The sequence below is a fragment of the Leopardus geoffroyi genome, chromosome E3 (assembly GCF_018350155.1).
Source record: "Leopardus geoffroyi isolate Oge1 chromosome E3, O.geoffroyi_Oge1_pat1.0, whole genome shotgun sequence".
Classification (NCBI taxonomy): Eukaryota; Metazoa; Chordata; class Mammalia; order Carnivora; family Felidae; genus Leopardus; species Leopardus geoffroyi.
Genome location: NC_059340.1, coordinates 18,891,523 through 18,906,681, shown reverse-complemented (window position 1 = coordinate 18,906,681; position 15,159 = coordinate 18,891,523). Strand labels below are relative to the sequence as shown.

Sequence of the window (15,159 nt, the reverse complement as noted above, 5' to 3'; positions counted from 1 at the left end):
GATAAAGGGGGGGACTGGACTTGCTCAGAGCCGTACCTAGCCTGGGACAGGCACAATAAAAGCACTAAATAATAAATGTTCTGGCCCGCTGGGCGGGACTCTTTCCAGAGCACGGGTAGGGGGAATTGGACCCTTCCCTGGGTATCATGTGGGAAACAGGCCACTTCTGGCTGCTTATTGTTTACTTATTCACAGCCTTCGATGATATCACATCTGCACACCTCCCAGGGCCGTCGCGGGAGCCTGAAGTAGCAGGAAACGGTAAACTCCAGGCCCCGGGTGAATTGTGTGACAGGTGTGTGAGGACCGCGTGGGGGCGAGAGACTCACCTGAGGAAGCACGCTGGGCCGGGAGAGCGGGTCCCGCGAGCCTGGCACCCGGGGAGCGCCACCCACGCCGTCCCTCTCGGCAGGCGCTGTCCGAGGCGCGTGGGCAGGGGCCGCACCCCTGCGCGGAACTGGCCGGCGCTGTCCTCCTCCGGGAAGTTCAGGCACTCCTAGAAGGCCCAGGCGAAGGACCACGGTGTGTGGAATGCGTCCCATCTCGGGTTTATTTCCCACGCTGCACCCCTCGGCAAGAGAGCGAGCGCGAGCTCTTCTCTTTCCAACTCCTTTTCAACGCTTCTGATTGTTCCAGGAGCAAGTCTCATTTTGCTGCCAGAAGCCCTTTAACACCTCTCTCTCCGTGCTTATCTTGCCATGTCTTGTCTTTAACAGAGAGAGAGGGTAGGCCTCCGGCTCAGAATTCCGAGCAGATGACAATATCGAGCTAGAAGGTTAGAACGAGTTTGTTTGTTTGTTTGTTTGTTTGTTTTTCATTTCATTTATTTTTTGTTACCTTCTATTTACAAGTGATATTGGTTTTCTATTTTCGGTAGTGAGAAGACGTTTCCCTTTAAAGTACATGGTTAAAAGCAGGTACTCTGGAAATTAGACTAACTAGGTTCAAATCCCAGCTATGCCACTTAACTGCCGATGTGACCTTGAGCAAGTCTTGCAACCTCTCTGTGCCTCAACTCCCTCCTCTGTAAAGGGAAGTGATAATGGCATCTCCTCCTTATGTTATTGTAAGGATTATATTAGTGTATGTAAAGGGCACCGATGGGTGCCTGATATGTAGGCTGTGTAAATGTTTGCTGTTAGGTTAAATAGGGCAAAAACAAACAAACAGACAAACCACAAAACCCCGAGGTTTAGACAAAGTTTCTTTGCACCGACCCCACCATTTTCCATGTGAGGAAGCAAAGTTTTGGAGAAGATAATTAAATGGCTAAGCTAGGATCTCCGCAGGTCTCTGGATTCCCCATCCACTTACCAGCCATTTCAAACTTCGATAATTGATATAGCTTCTCGCAGTATTCAGGTGTGCAATGAGACTAATACTATTTCACTGATGTTGAGATGGTGTGTGTAAAGGTGGCTCGGAACACGAGTTGGTGTAATGGCCCTAATGCATTTCAACCGGGGTAATATCGCCCCCAAGGGGACAGCAATAGGTTCTTGAGGGCAAAAAAAAAAAAAAAAAAAAAAAATTCTTAACTCTTTTTTTTTTTTTTTTTTTAAGGGTTTTATTTTTAAGTAATCTCTACACCCACCGTGGGGCTTGAATTTACAACCCCCAGATCAGGAGTTGTACACTCCACCGACCGAGTAGCTAAGGAAGCAAGAACCATTAACAGAGATAAGTTCTGAAACTGCGACTGGCGTGAAGTTATTTTTTTTAATCTTGCAGTTCCTTTAGGAAAATGAGTTTATGGGTTTTCTATATCTGCTTAACATTATAGAGATCAATGCATTCAGAAAATAAGATTTTAAAAATCCTACTTTGTTCATGTCCTGTGTAACTTTGGACAAGGTACCAAACCCGTCTGTGCCTCTGTAAAGTAGACACAATAGAAAACAACTCATAAAGCTGTTCCTTTGTTAATGAGGAAATGAGTTGATATTTTTAAGCACCCAGATCAGTGTCTGGCCCATAGTAAATGCCATATAAGTAGCATTTAACAAACTGGAATTATTATTATCCCACAAATGAAGAATTGACCCACAGAAATTGACCCACAATCATTCAGGGAATGGGAGAGCCTAAATTTGTTTAGCATTTAAAAAATTCCAGGGACTACTGGGTGGCTTGGTCAGTTAAGCGTGGAACTCTTGATTTCGGCTCAGTTCATAATCCCAGGGGCATGGGATCAAGCCCCGAGTCAGGGAGACTGCTTGGGGAGACTGCTTGGGATTCTCTCTCTCTTTCTCCCTCTCTCTCTCTCTCTCTCTCCCCCTCTACTCCTCTCCCTCTCACACGTGCTTGCACGCACTCTCTCAAAATAATAAAATAAAATAAAATAAAATAAAATAAAATAAAATAAAATAAAATTCCAGCTTAATTTAAATAAAGCGTACACCATTTTAAGGGTATGCCTTGGACATGTTTATCCATGTATACACTCGTTATCAACATAAGGGTATTCCTAATCTCTCAGAAGGCTCGCTGGGGTCCCCTCTCATCGATACCTCCCACCAAGTTAAGTGCTGTTCTGATTTTTCACTGAAGATATTCTGCCTGTTTTGAATTTCATCCAAGTGGAGCCATACAGTATGTTTCTTTTATTATACACGGAGCCTGAATGTGAAGCCCAGATGGTCCCAGCCTAGAAATTGCCATCTTAACTCTTATCCTATACTGTACTGCCTTTTAAAGCCACGACTAGTTAGGGTGTTATCTTCTCCCTCCCCTTTCCTTACTCCTCTTTTAGCTCTGGGGGAAATGTAGCTGTCCACTGAGCCATGACCAGTTCTAATTGGTCAGTTCTGCATTAGAAGGCCCCACAGTCCACCAGCTGCCAGCAAGCATATGATAGGGCACAGGTGTCAAGAGTGGGCCAATGGGAGGATAGCATGGTCTAAACCGCCCACCAGTCCACCAATGGGAGGGAAGTTCCCGCCCTCTGCAACTGCCTCCCCAGAGCAGAGCGGCCTCAGCCTCGTGCCCTTGCAGTTTGACACTTTCCTTGTATCCTAAAAGAAGGTCCCCTCACTGCTGCCTAAGGGATGCAGGATGGCAGCCCCAACTCCTTGCATCCCTCCTGGGCTTTCTCCACCCCTCCCCTCCCTGGAGTGGACGGGAGGGGAGGTTTTTCCAGACAAAAATAACATCTGTTTTCAGGGATTCTGTTGTTTCTTGATTTTTTTTTCCCTTTGTCAATGGGATAATACTTTGGCTTTCCTCTTTCTTTTTTAAAAAAAAGGTTAGTTTTAAAATTCCAATATCTTTACGATGTGAACACCCTCTTTCCTTTTTCTGAATTCCGGGTGCTGATGAGAATCATCAGCCTTCCTCCGTAGCCTCCACCTCGTCCCCTCAGAGGTGAGGACCTAGGAGAAGAGAGAGGTGACTCGAAGAGCTTGGGGATGGGGCAGAAGATGGGACGGGGTAGAGTTAAGAAAGAGCAGGCACATCCTTAGGGTTGAGGATGAAGAGAAGAAATTTTAAGGTGTGAGATGGACTGGGAGGTATAGACCAGCTTCGAGGGTGACAGGGAAACTGCTTGAAATTGTTGGAACAGGTTGATTAAAAAAAAAAAAAGAAGAAGAAGAAAAAAGGATGTCCAATTGCCCTGGATGAGGGACATTTAAAGAGCAGTAAAGGTCCCAAAGAGATTAGGGAAGAGAGATGCCTGGTGGTTTTTGGTGCTTACAGATGGGTGGATCCCATGGGCTGTTGAGTTATTGGGGTGAAAGGGGTGTCTGGGGTTGAGGGACGCCAACCGTGCTGAGGCGTTCTCATGGTCACCTTTTCTCACCTTCTCTACCCCCCTCCCCCACAGGCATGCCCCTGCTCTTTGTACTGGGCTGCATTTTCTTCCCACTGAGCTTCACTGTCCTCTGCTGGGGCCTGCAGAACCACTCCCACCTGCGGATGGAGAGACCAGAGGCTGTTTTGGTGGCGTCCAAGTAAGAGGACAGAGTGAGGGCATCCTTCCCGGGGCCAGGGCTGGTGGTTGTGATCCCCTGCTTTCAGGAAGAGTCAGTGGTGAGAGCAGAAGCCCAGTATGCGCGCATGCGCACGTGCGTGTGCGCGCGCGCGCGTGTGTGTGCGTGTGTGTGTGTGTGCGTGCACGCGCACCAGGGGAGATGAAGAGTCAAAAAAACAAAAAAAAACAAAAAAAAAACTGGCTCTGGGATCTTTTGCAAGTCATTTCACCTCTCTGAACTTCAGAGCCCTCGCTTGTAAACGGGCTTACTAAGAACACCCACCATCCAGTCCTTGTGGAGATGTTGGGTTGAGTTGAGTCGGTTGAGTTCATATCTCCGAAGTCGGGGCTGCAGACTCCTGCAAGTCACACGAAGACCACAGGCTCCGTGAGGACTGGTGAGCTCATCAAATGGGGCAGCGGCTGCTCAGCTCCAGCCAGATAGTATGGACCTAGAACGTGGGCTCCATGTTGTCTGGCCTTTGGATTCTTTCCTAAAGGAAGTTGAGCTTTGGTGGGAAATCTCCTAATTTTCAAACACTGACACATAACTTGGAATTTCAGAAAATTCTGTATTGGCAACTCTATACTAGCCAAACAAAGCATGCCTGTGGGCTGGATTGGGGCCCTTACACTGCAAATGTATGACCTGTTTGACACAGCTTAATGTACATGTGACCTATCATGGAAACTTAGGTAAGAGAGAGCAGGCAGAAGGCAGAATTCACTTGGGTGTCTAGGTGAATTCTTGGAGGACAGAAAAGTGTCTCTGCCTGCTGTAATTCATGTCATCTGCAGAGAAGCCACAACTTGGCCAAGTTTGCCGTCCTCAATCCAGTAGTTATGATGCCCTACCATCCCCCAGGATGGTGCCCATCCTCCCCCAGACTCAGTGGCTTTACTCTTTGCCTTTGGAGCTATCCAGTTTTGCCAGTTTTCGTAGCTGTGTTATCTTGCTCAAGTTTTTTTGTCTTTTGTTTCTTAAATCTCTAAACCTGTTTCTTGTCTATCAAACATATATTACCATCTTGGGAGATTAAATAAGAATGAACATAAATCACCTTGCCTCATGCCCAGCACACAGTGAACACTCAAGAAGTTGGGTTCTGGGGCATCTGAGTGGCTCGGTCGGTTAAGCCTCCGACCCTTGATTTCAGCTCAGGTCATGATCTCGCAGTTCATGGGATCGAGCCCCACATCAGTCTCTGTGCTGATAGTGCTGAGCCTGCTTAGGAATCTCTTTTCCCCTCTCTCTGACCCTCCCCCTGCTCTCTTTCTCTCTCTCAAGATAAATAAACTTAAAAAAAAGTTGGGTTCTTTTCCCCCTGAAGGGAAGCCCTGGAGTCAGGAAGCTGGGTCCACTATTGTCTCTAAATTGTCCCCAACTTCTGCCTAAGGCCAGAGACCTCTCAGGATCTGTTCCTTCCTCGTGCCACTAGAGGGCAGCATAAAATTGCAAATCCAGCCCTTTGCCTCTCTTTTGGGGAGGAAATGGAATGGTCTGAGGACAGGCAAAAGCAAATCATAGGGCTGCTAATTGAGGTGCACCTTAGGGCAGGCCTGGAAACGAAAGTATGGTGTGGGTACAGGCCCCACATCATGCAGAAGTCCGTAGGATAGTTGGGTGCAGGCCAGGAAGGCCAACTTCCAGGAAGGCAGCATGAAAGGGTGAGAAGCCACTCAGAGGTTTCCAGCTGGACTTTGGACACACAAATCGCTGGGCCTTGATTGCCTTGTGCTTGAATGAGGGGCTCGAACCAGCTAATCCTTGAGGTCCTTTTCTGGGCAACTGGGCTGTTCTGTGAAGTCGCAGACGAAGGGGAGCCAGGAAGATGATAAACCTGAAGAAAAAGCAAAGTGACCAGTGCTTAGGGGAGGCCAGGAGAGGCCAGGCAGCCTGAAGGACAGGGGCAGGGCGTCCTTGTGCTCCAGGTGGGTTTTCAGAGAGGCAGGTGTTCTTCTTCAAACCCTGCAGCCACTCTGACACCCAGCACGAGAAGGTTCCTGCCTCTTCTTAGCTATGGGACCTTGGGGAGGGCCACTGAAGGCTTCAGGACCATTTTTTGACCTGTAACAAGGGGACACGTGCTGTCACCTCGGTGCTATTATGATAGTTAGACAAGATTACAGGGCAGTCTTGCAGCAGTCAGGAGACACCTCATGTATACCTAGAATTTTCTTCTTCCCATTGGAATGAAGGATGTGTGTGTTGCGGCGGGCGGGGGGGCGGTCTCAGAGCCTGAAAGGATGCTGTGTTGAGGTGTTTTTATTCCCATGCGTCCTTAAACTCATCCTTCAGAGACAGCAAGATGCACCACTTTGTCTTGCTCCCTCCTCCAGGGAATCCTCTTTTTCTCTTTGCTGGAGGGACATCCCTAAACTGGGACCCCAGCGGGTCACTGAGGGACAAGTGTCGGGAGGCATTGGCAGCGGAAGAAATGGTAGGCATTTGCAAATGTACTGGTGGGAAACAGGGTCGAGCCCCCATCTGACGGCTCAGAGCCCCCTCCCAGATAGCCAGGGACCCCAGGGCCACCTTCCTCCCCAAGAGGAGAGCTGACCCTCCCCTGGCCCTTGTCCCCAGCAGCCCCCTGCGCCGCAGCTGCTGTCTCTTTAAGGGCCTCCCCCTCCCTCTTTCTCTGCTCCCCCCATCTCTGTCGCAGCCGCTGCTGTGGCTCAGAGCTGCATGGGAGACGCGCTGCAGGTCCGGTTTCTTGGTGTCTGGTCGGTGCCATCATTCCCCACCCCTCCCCCGCCCTCCCCAAGCTGGTGACTCCCCCTCCCCCTCCCCCTCCCCTCCGAGGGGGCAGGGGGCTGGGCACGAACTCTCTATAATGCCCCGTGCAGCCTCCGGGGCCGGGCAGCGGGCACCGTGGCAGCAGCGAGAGGCGGGAGAGCAGTGCTGACCGCTGACCACTTGCCCGGCCACTCCTCTGTCTCCCTCCCTCCCACCTCCCTCCCTCCCTCCCTCTCCCTCCCTCTCCCTCCCTCTCAGGGCTGGCACCACAGTCCCACCCCGCCTTCTCGGGTCCTCCCAGCCTCTCCACGTAAGCCCCCCCTCCCCACCTGCCTCTTCTCTCCCTCCCCTCCCCCACCCGCATCCTCCTCCTCCGGTACCCTCTCCCTCTCTGTCCTCTGACCAAGTCCTCTCCTCCGTCTCGCTTCCAGCCCTCTGGCCAGCTTCCTCCCGCTCCCTTTCCCGGATCCTCCCTCTCCCCAGCCTCTCCCCATTTCCCCAGTCTCATCTAACTCCCATTCTCCCTTCCTCTGGTCTGACTCGCCTGCCCCATCCCGTCCCCGCCCTGTCCCCTTTGTGCCCCTTTTTCTTTTTCTCTCTCCTTCCCTGGTTTGGTGTCCCTTCTCCACCTCGAACTCCCTTCAGCTCGGCCTCCCTGCCCCCTCACGGCCTCTCGCTTCCCTGCCTGAGGCCTGAGCCACCATGCTGACCCCAATGGTGGCTGGGGGGGTGGTGTTCCCCGGTCTCTTCCTCCTCTCCAAGAACACGCTCCAGCGGCTGCCCCAGCTGCGCTGGGAGGAGGCCGACGCGGTCATTGTCTCAGCCAGGTAAACTGCCTCCCTTCGTCTCAGCCCCTCTCCCCTCCTCAAGCATTATGGGGGTGGAAGGGATCCCATCCTTCCCTGGACCCTTGGCTCATGGGGGATTGGGGGTTCCTGAAGTGATTGGTGGGCTTTATCTCCAAGCTTCCTTCCTCCCTCACTGCCTTACTCGCCGTCCCAGGAGACCTCGTCCAAACCCAGCCATCTGGTCTACTAGTATCCAGACTGCTTTTCCTTCCTTTCCCCCATTCACCCTCCCAGCCTCCAAAACAGGGCCAGCGTGTGACTGAACATTCCTCTCAGATATTAGGGAATAAGGCAAGGGGCAGAGAGCTGTGTATTTATTGTTCAGGGCATATGTTTGAGGGCACAAGGGACAGAGGAGTGAATGGTTCAACTCAGTACAACCCCAGAATAAGGGCCAGAGTTGAGGAGGGGAGCACAGGGGCAGTCAAAGAGTGAGTGGGAAAGTGGCCAGGGGGAACTTGAGGTCACTGAGGGGCCAGGTGATGAGTGGCATGACTGGGTGGCTGAATGTGGCAAGAACAGGCCCAGGGCTCCCCCTTGCCATCCGGTGCTGTCCCTTTCCTGCCTCTCCCTGGGAAGAGACCTTGTTATCAGCACCGTCTCACCTCAAGACGACCTCCCTGGTCATGAGAAGAGGGCGACTCAGTGTCCACAACTGAGGGAAGGAAGATGGCAGTGAGGAGTTGGGTGGACTGAGGAGTAGCAGCTGGGCAAGTCCCCTAGCCCGAGGCTGGGGGAAGCCCTGGGCAAGCCAGCCTCAGGCAGAGATGGGCAGAGAGTGGCCCGAGAGGTGACCCGAGTCCGAAGCGCAGTAAGTGGACAGTAAAGAGGAGAAACTAAGATCTGAGTCTCCTTTGTCTACCATGGCTCCCTCTTTCGCCCTAGGCTAGTGTCCTCTGTCCAAGCCGTCATGGCCTCCACAGCTGGCTACATCGTCTCCACCTCCTGCAAGCACATCATTGATGACCAGTAAGTGCCATGAGACCGCCTTTGCCCAAGTTTCCAGCAGCCTGAGTGTGTGTGTGTGTGACTCCCGAGTACCCCAGGTCTTCTACGGGACTCATTCAATGGTCCCCAAGCCCTTCACTTGGGACTGAGCAAGTTAACTGCATTAGCTGCAACTCAACACCCAGGGATAAATTTATCCTTGTCCTGTCCTTAAAGGTCAGAACTAGGAGGAGAAGGAGTGGCGATCAGAAAGGATTGTCAAAGCAGCCCCTAGGCTTCCCGGCCTCTCATACCCTCATACTAGTAGGTCCTGTGTGTCCTTCCCTCCCGACTTCTTCCCACTCTTACATCCCTCAGACCCCTTTTCTAACCAGCACCCACATGGGGTGCCTTCCTCCTCATGCTGGGCTCACCCCTCACCTCCTCCCAGAACCCAGGTGTCCAGTCCCAGCGCTGGGTACAAGAGAGAGACAGAGGAGAGAGATGACAGAGACAAGGCCACTAATGGTTAGGCAGTGGGGGAGGGGGAGGAGAAGGGTGAAGAGGCCAAAATTTGGCACTGGTAGCTGCTGCAGTGCCCGGTGCTTGCCAAAAAAGCCCAGGCCTGAGGAGGTGGGGCGGCCAGAGGAAGGAGAGGGGCCCTGTCCGTGGTGCTGACGGGCCGGCTCCAGGCGACCCACGGGCTGCTGCAGAATTGCCTGGGAGGGTGCTGAAGACCCCCCATGCCTGACTTCTGGCCCTGACCCCCTTCTCTGTTGACTGTGGGGCCACAGGAACGTTGTCTGGATGACCCTGACCTGGCGTGCCCCTCTTTCTATCTGTGGGGTGAGGTACATCCCTTCCTGGAAGCGCTGCCATGAGGAGGAACTGAGCTGTGTGTCAAATGCCTAGAGCAATTCTGGCTGCCGCACAGTGGGTGCTTAACTCTTCCTTCACATCTTGGTGACTTGGGTTCCTCTTGCCCTCTTCGCTTCTTCCCCACCCCTGGGTCTAAGATGAGCCTGGATTCCCAGACTTATCCTGCTCTCGCCTTCTCACACAGAGGTCACCTTTTGGCTCTTACATTTCCTTCCCCCAACTCACGTCTGTTCTCGTCCCTCCCCCTTTAATCCTCAGGTGGGTGTCCAAGATCAGGGTTAATGCGGGGACAACAGCTGTTCCTACTTCTGAGCACCTAACTGCTGAGAGGGTGGGGATGGGCTTAACTCTTCAAGGTGCAGCGCCGGTCCTGGCCCTCCCTCCCCACAAGCCACTCAGCTCCTGGGGCCAGCTCTCCCAGCCACCCCCACTGTAACTTCTCTTGGGACAGTTTGGGCTGCCTGTCCTCCTCCAGGCCAGTCTGGCCCAGGGCTTGCATTTCTGTTTTCCGTTTTCATCTCACCCCATCCTTCGCTGCGCTACCGCCCCCCGTCCCCCCTCCTCCCCAGGCCTCATTCCCCTTCTCCCTTCAGCAGCTCCTCATATTTTGTCTCCACTCTCATTCTGCATCACTCTGGCTGACTTTGCTTTCATCCCTCCGCCTTGCTGGGCGAGTTCCCAGGGCCCTACCTCCCTGATCTCCCACTCCCACCTCAGAGCTGCCACAGGGCTACGGGATTGAAGAGACAGTGTCCAACATGCTGAGTCAAGAAGAAAAATGCAATGTTGCACATTCATGCACTTTTCATTTTTGTTTACTCCCAAAGTACACAGAACTTTCTCTGCTCTTGGCTCCTTTCGCTCAGCGTTTTCGCCTTAATGTTTGGCTGTACCTGAAAAAACAAGAGGTTGGACCACATTCAGGCGGAACAACCAGCACTGAAAGCACCACCAAACCCCTAGCAAAGGCCCATCTGTGACACCTGTCTCGAATCTTCTAGAGACAATGGGGCTCTAGGCGAAGGCTGTGGAACCAGACTTCTCTCATGGTTATTCCTTGGCCAAGTTACCTAATCTCTCAGTTTCCTCATCTGTGAAATGGGGGTGATAACCATACCTACTTTGTATGAAGTTTTTTTGTGGGGAGGGAATAAGTCTATGTATGTGAAAGGCTTTAGCTATTAGGACAGCGCCTGCTTGTAATAAGCAGTCAATGGATGTCAGCCACTATGATGCCTCTCCACTGCTCTGGCCTCTTCTGCTGTTATTTGTCCTAACCTCAGCTGTCTCTCATATCTTGCCGGAACTTGCTTTCTCACTCTCACACTGCCCTATGGTCTGTGGCTGTCTTTGGGTATCTTTTCCCTTTTCTTGCCCACCATATTGCAGAAAGAGAGAGAGAAGAATGAATGAATGAATGAATGAATGAATATGAAAAATGAGTGGGCTCTGAGATCAGTCTGGGTTTGAATTCCAGCACTGCTACCTACCAGCGGTGTGATGGTGTGACCTTGGGCCAGTTTCTTGCCCTCTACCCTTGGGTTCCGTCATGTAACTCGAGAGTCCACTCTCGCCACAGGGTTGTTGTGAATATCACTTGAGATCTGACTCATGTGGCACGTCCAGTGCTGACTGTGGCTCCTGGTGGCTGCTCTGTCCCTCTCCTTTCCTCTTTGATCTCTCTCTCTCTCTCTCTCTCTCTCTCTGCCCAACAGACACTGGCTTTCCTCTGCCTACACGCAATTTGCAGTGCCCTACTTCATCTATGACATCTACGCCATGTTCCTCTGTCACTGGCACAAGCACCAGGTCAAGGGGCACGGAGGGGACGAAGGGGGGGCCAGAGCCCCAGGCAGCACCTGGGCCGTGGCACGCGGCTACCTGCACAAGGAGTTCCTCATGGTGCTCCACCACGCCGTCATGGTGCTCGTATGCTTCCCGCTGTCGGTGGTGAGTCGGGGTGTGGAAAGCCAGGGTCTCCTGTCCTGCTCATGCCAGCAGGAACCGGGGAAGCCCTGTGGCCGGGTCTCAATAGCAGGACAGGTTCGGGAGAGTCTCCACAGAGGGTTTCCTGAGCACCAGACCGGCCCCAGACAGCGTGAGGGTGTGGGGTCAGCCTGGCCTGGGCCGGACATGCCCAGCCGTGGTGCTTGGGACCTGTGGCTGCATGTCTCTGAGCCTCAGTTTCCTCATCTGTGATATAAGGGTGAGCGATCTCACCTGCAGGATGACGGCTGGAGGGATACAGTGAGTGCTGCTCGCAGCTTTGCTGCTATACGCACGTGTTCAGACTTTCAGGGTCAAGCATCTCCGCAAGCGGCCAAGAGGAGACAGGGAGGGAGTCCAGGGTGAGGCCAAGCTATTTCCTTCCTCTCCTCGCAGGTGTGGCGTCAGGGCAAGGGAGATTTCTTTCTAGGCTGCTTGCTGATGGCTGAGGTCAGCACCCCCTTCGTCTGCCTTGGCAAGATCCTCATCCAGGTGAGAGGGTACCTGAGGGTGGAGCGGGCCCCACGGGAGGGCAAACCTGGGAGGGGCTACGGGCTGGGGTCGGGGGAGGCAGGGCTCTGGGGGGCTGAGTGGGGGCAGTGGGCCGAGGGCGGAGCCCCTCGCCCCGGCTCACTCTGCCCCCTGCCCGCCCGCAGTACAAGCAGCAGCACACTCTGCTGCACAAGGTGAATGGGGCCCTGATGCTGATCAGCTTTCTCTGCTGCCGGGTGCTGCTCTTCCCCTACCTGTACTGGGCCTACGGGCGGCACGCCGGCCTGCCGCTGCTCGCCGTGCCCCTCGCCATCCCGGCCCACGTCAACCTGGGCGCCGCGCTGCTGCTGGCCCCCCAGCTCTACTGGTTCTTCCTCATCTGCCGCGGGGCCTGCCGCCTCTTCAGGCCCCGGGGCTCCCCTCCGCCCTCCCCTTGCCAGACCCAGGACTGAGGGTGGGGCCGGGGGACCCTCCCCATCCCACCCCTTGGGGACGGGGCTCTGGGGCCGCTGGGCAGGGGGTGGGAGCCAGGGGCCTCTTGCCCTGACAGCCCGGGGACTGACAGATGGACTCTGAAGGGGCCGAGGGGCGCGGGACATCTGCCCTCAGGGGCAGAGGGTCAGGGACCAGGTGAAAAGGAAGGCAGGGAGAGGGAACCTCTTCTCCCAGCAGTGCCTGAGCTGAGGGTAGCAAGCCCCTTCCTGCGCGGCCCCCCTTCTCCCGTCACCAACCCTGGGGCTCTGGGGGGAGCAAAGGACCAGAGGAAGGGGGCATCACTTCCTATCCACTGAGGGCTAGAGGGCCGTGGGGAGACTGACTCAAGGGGACCAGGACTTGGAGAATGTGGGGGAGGCCCTGCTGTCAAGGCCATCCCAGCCCCCCTGCTGCAGACTCCTCTCGGTTCCCCACCATCTGGGAGGGAGGGGACACCCTAACTATCCCCCCCCACCCCCACCCCAGGCCTCGCTTGGGGCTAGCTGCCTCCACTGCTCCTCCCTAGGGAAGGCCAGCCTAAGGAATCTTATTTATTTTATTTATTCGCCCAAATTCATACTAGTTTGTAGGGATGGGGGGAGGGAGGTGGCTGCTACCCCCCAACCTTCCCAGTGCTGAGCAACCCCGGGGGCGGGCGAGGGGCACCCAGTCCCTTCCCCATTAGGCTGCACATCTTGCCCTCGGGCCCTGGCATGTCCCTGGTGCTACAGACCTCTCAAGGCTTCCTCCAGTCTGGGGTCAGGGGACCCTGGGAGGTGCTTTACAGACCGCTAATAAAGACGATCTGCGTGAACGCCACCAAGGCCCTCTTCACCCAGTTCTTTGGTGCTGGGAAGGGTGGGGGGGTCTGGGGACAGAAAGCACAGATGACCACAGGACGGGGCAGGACCCCCTGGATGGCTACCGAGCAGTCAGGGAAGAAAAAAGCAGACTTTTATTCATCAGCGGGAAAGGAGGGCAGGTTTGGGCACTCAGGGCAGAGTGCAAGGCCCTTGTCCGGCTCCTTAGGCCCCTTTTTGGCAGCTCCTATGGGGTATGAGATCAGAAGTGGGAGGCCATGCCCTGCCTCCCTAGGCTTTGGGGTCCTTCAGCCTCTCCCAAGGAAAGCTGGGGTGGGGCGGGAGGCCGGTAGGGGCCGGGGTGGGGGGGGGGCTTACATGTGTGTGCAGAACTGGAAAAGGAGGAAGAGGAAGGCCACTACCAGAGCACCCACTAGGATGTGATAGAAGAACTCAGAGTTGTATCCTGTGAGACAAGAAGGGGGAGACGGGGACCCTGGACTCACCTCCAATTGGAGGGCCAAGGGCAGCTCTTCTCCAGACCCCGGCAAGGAAGGAGGCCGTCTCAAGCTGGTTCATACCTGAGTTAACGAAGATGACGGGTTTCTCTCCAATAAACCGGGCCACGGCCAGGAGCCTGGCTTGGTCTGAGTCTGGGTAATCAAAGAAGTCAGGTCTGTCCAGGAAGAGCACAGACTCTGCTCCCCGGGTCAAGGTGTTGGCCCTCTGTGGGCTGGGTGCTAGGGAGCAAAGTCTACCTCAAGATTCCAGCAGACCCATGCCCTCTACCCCAAGAAGCTGAAGCCAACCCAGGACCCTGTCAGGCCACACGGCCTTAGTGTGGCTATGGAGGGGCTTGATTTTGTTCCAGGAATCTCTCAAGGATCAACTGAGCTCTCCATGAGAAGGCCCATGCTGGATGGAGAGAAATGTGGAGGGCAAGAGGAAGGCCCAGCCTTGGCCACCCAGCTCCTCGGGCAGATTGGCTCTTTAACCCCCAAGACTTTCTCCTTCCCGCGGCTCCGGGGACAGCTTCCCACCTGTTTCTATGGCCCCCAGCCCCAGCAGCCACACCCACACCCAAGCCCACAGCCACAGCCTCATGACTCCTCTCCTCCTGTGACAGGGGTGGGGGCTCTGTGATGTCACAGCCTGGAGCCATTCTGATCAGGAACTCCGGGTTGAGGGGAGAAAGTACTGGAAGCTGGGACAAAGAAGAGGTGCATTTGTGTGTGGCAGACAGTTCTTCCTGGAGGGAGGGCAGGGATAAACACCTCCGGTTACCCCTGGATCCACCGCTTAACACAGACGACTTATTTCCCCATCACAGCAAGCCTGCCTGCATTATACAGAAAAGGGAACCGGGACAAAGAGGGGCAAAGAAAGTAATGTAGGCAATGCACACTTCCCAGGGGTGTGCATCTTTCTCTCGGACGCTCCCCTTTGCCTTGTGTCACCAAATTCAAGGGCCTAGGGATCTCTTAGGGGTCCATTGAGGAAGACCCTGGGGTTGGCAGCCAAGAGAAATAACAGGCTTGTACCACTAGGTGGCAGCAGCGTCCACGTTTGTCTGTTTCCCTCCCACCCGGGAAGGCCCGGCTCCAGCCCTTCCAAGCCCTCCTCCCGCCTCTTCCCGCAGGTGCTGCAGGAAAAGGTACTGCAGGCGCGGGGGTTGTCGGAGGAACCCCCCCGCCCATCTCGACGCGGGTCTCTTGGTCACCCACAGAGCCCTCGCAAGGCTCCGCTCTCTGGGTGGGCTCCCCCAAGGGCCCTCCCATTTCCCATTTCCAGTCCCTGCTTTTCTCTATTTGTCACTTCCCAACAGCCACTTTCCGTCCTGCAGGCCCGTCTCAGCCTCTAAGAGTTAGCTCCCCTCGGATTGGCAGGTGGGCCTGTCTGTCACAGATGTGTCCCGCCCCACCCAAGCCCAAGGACACTTCAGGGTCTCCTCAGTTCCGACTACACAATTGCCTGTTCAACAATCTCTGACAGTGGCAGTTCCAGGACTTACCCCCACACCAAGGCATGGGTCTGTGGCGGGTTGGG

The 15,159-nt window shown here is 54.6% G+C and overlaps 2 protein-coding genes across 3 annotated transcripts; one reads left to right on the top strand and one right to left on the bottom strand.

Annotated features, from left to right (window-relative positions):
• Nucleotides 1-6,639: 6,639 nt before the first annotated feature.
• On the top strand, nucleotides 6,640-13,132 carry TLCD3B (TLC domain containing 3B). Its single transcript, XM_045460601.1, has 5 exons — nucleotides 6,640-7,534; nucleotides 8,441-8,524; nucleotides 11,077-11,311; nucleotides 11,744-11,839; nucleotides 12,004-13,132. Exons 1-5 carry the CDS (start codon nucleotides 7,410-7,412, stop codon nucleotides 12,289-12,291), a joined length of 828 nt encoding a protein of 275 aa, XP_045316557.1. The 5' UTR covers nucleotides 6,640-7,409; the 3' UTR covers nucleotides 12,292-13,132.
• Nucleotides 13,133-13,245: 113 nt separating this feature from the next.
• CE3H16orf92 (chromosome E3 C16orf92 homolog) lies at nucleotides 13,246-14,241 on the bottom strand. 2 transcript variants are annotated; one of them, XM_045460603.1, is made up of 4 exons: nucleotides 14,154-14,241; nucleotides 13,695-13,853; nucleotides 13,492-13,579; nucleotides 13,246-13,360 (listed from the first exon to the last, which is right to left on the bottom strand). In XM_045460603.1, exons 1-4 carry the CDS (start codon nucleotides 14,215-14,217, stop codon nucleotides 13,339-13,341), a joined length of 333 nt encoding a protein of 110 aa, XP_045316559.1. In that variant the 5' UTR covers nucleotides 14,218-14,241; the 3' UTR covers nucleotides 13,246-13,338. The 2 variants fall into 2 exon arrangements, with proteins under 2 accessions (XP_045316559.1, XP_045316558.1); XM_045460602.1 differs by lacking the exon at nucleotides 13,492-13,579 and having other exon boundaries at nucleotides 13,620-13,853.
• Between the last annotated feature and the right edge of the window lie 918 nt (nucleotides 14,242-15,159).

What these genes read in the sequence shown, in the direction of transcription:
- TLCD3B (XM_045460601.1), top strand. Translation starts at nt 7,410, where the DNA reads ATGCTGACCCCAATGGTGGCTGGGGGGGTGGTGTTCCCCGGTCTCTTC. An exon ending in AAGCACATCATTGATGACCA is followed by an intron (nt 8,525 to 11,076) that starts GTAAGTGCCATG and finishes TCTGCCCAACAG; the next exon opens with ACACTGGCTTTCCTCTGCCT. An exon ending in TTGGCAAGATCCTCATCCAG is followed by an intron (nt 11,840 to 12,003) that starts GTGAGAGGGTAC and finishes GCCCGCCCGCAG; the next exon opens with TACAAGCAGCAGCACACTCT.
- CE3H16orf92 (XM_045460602.1), bottom strand. Translation starts at nt 14,217, where the DNA reads ATGAGGCTGTGGCTGTGGGCTTGGGTGTGGGTGTGGCTGCTGGGGCTG. An exon ending in GCTGGGGGCCATAGAAACAG is followed by an intron (nt 13,854 to 14,153) that starts GTGGGAAGCTGT and finishes TTTGCTCCCTAG; the next exon opens with CACCCAGCCCACAGAGGGCC. An exon ending in CCTTGGCCCTCCAATTGGAG is followed by an intron (nt 13,361 to 13,619) that starts GTGAGTCCAGGG and finishes CATACCCCATAG; the next exon opens with GAGCTGCCAAAAAGGGGCCT.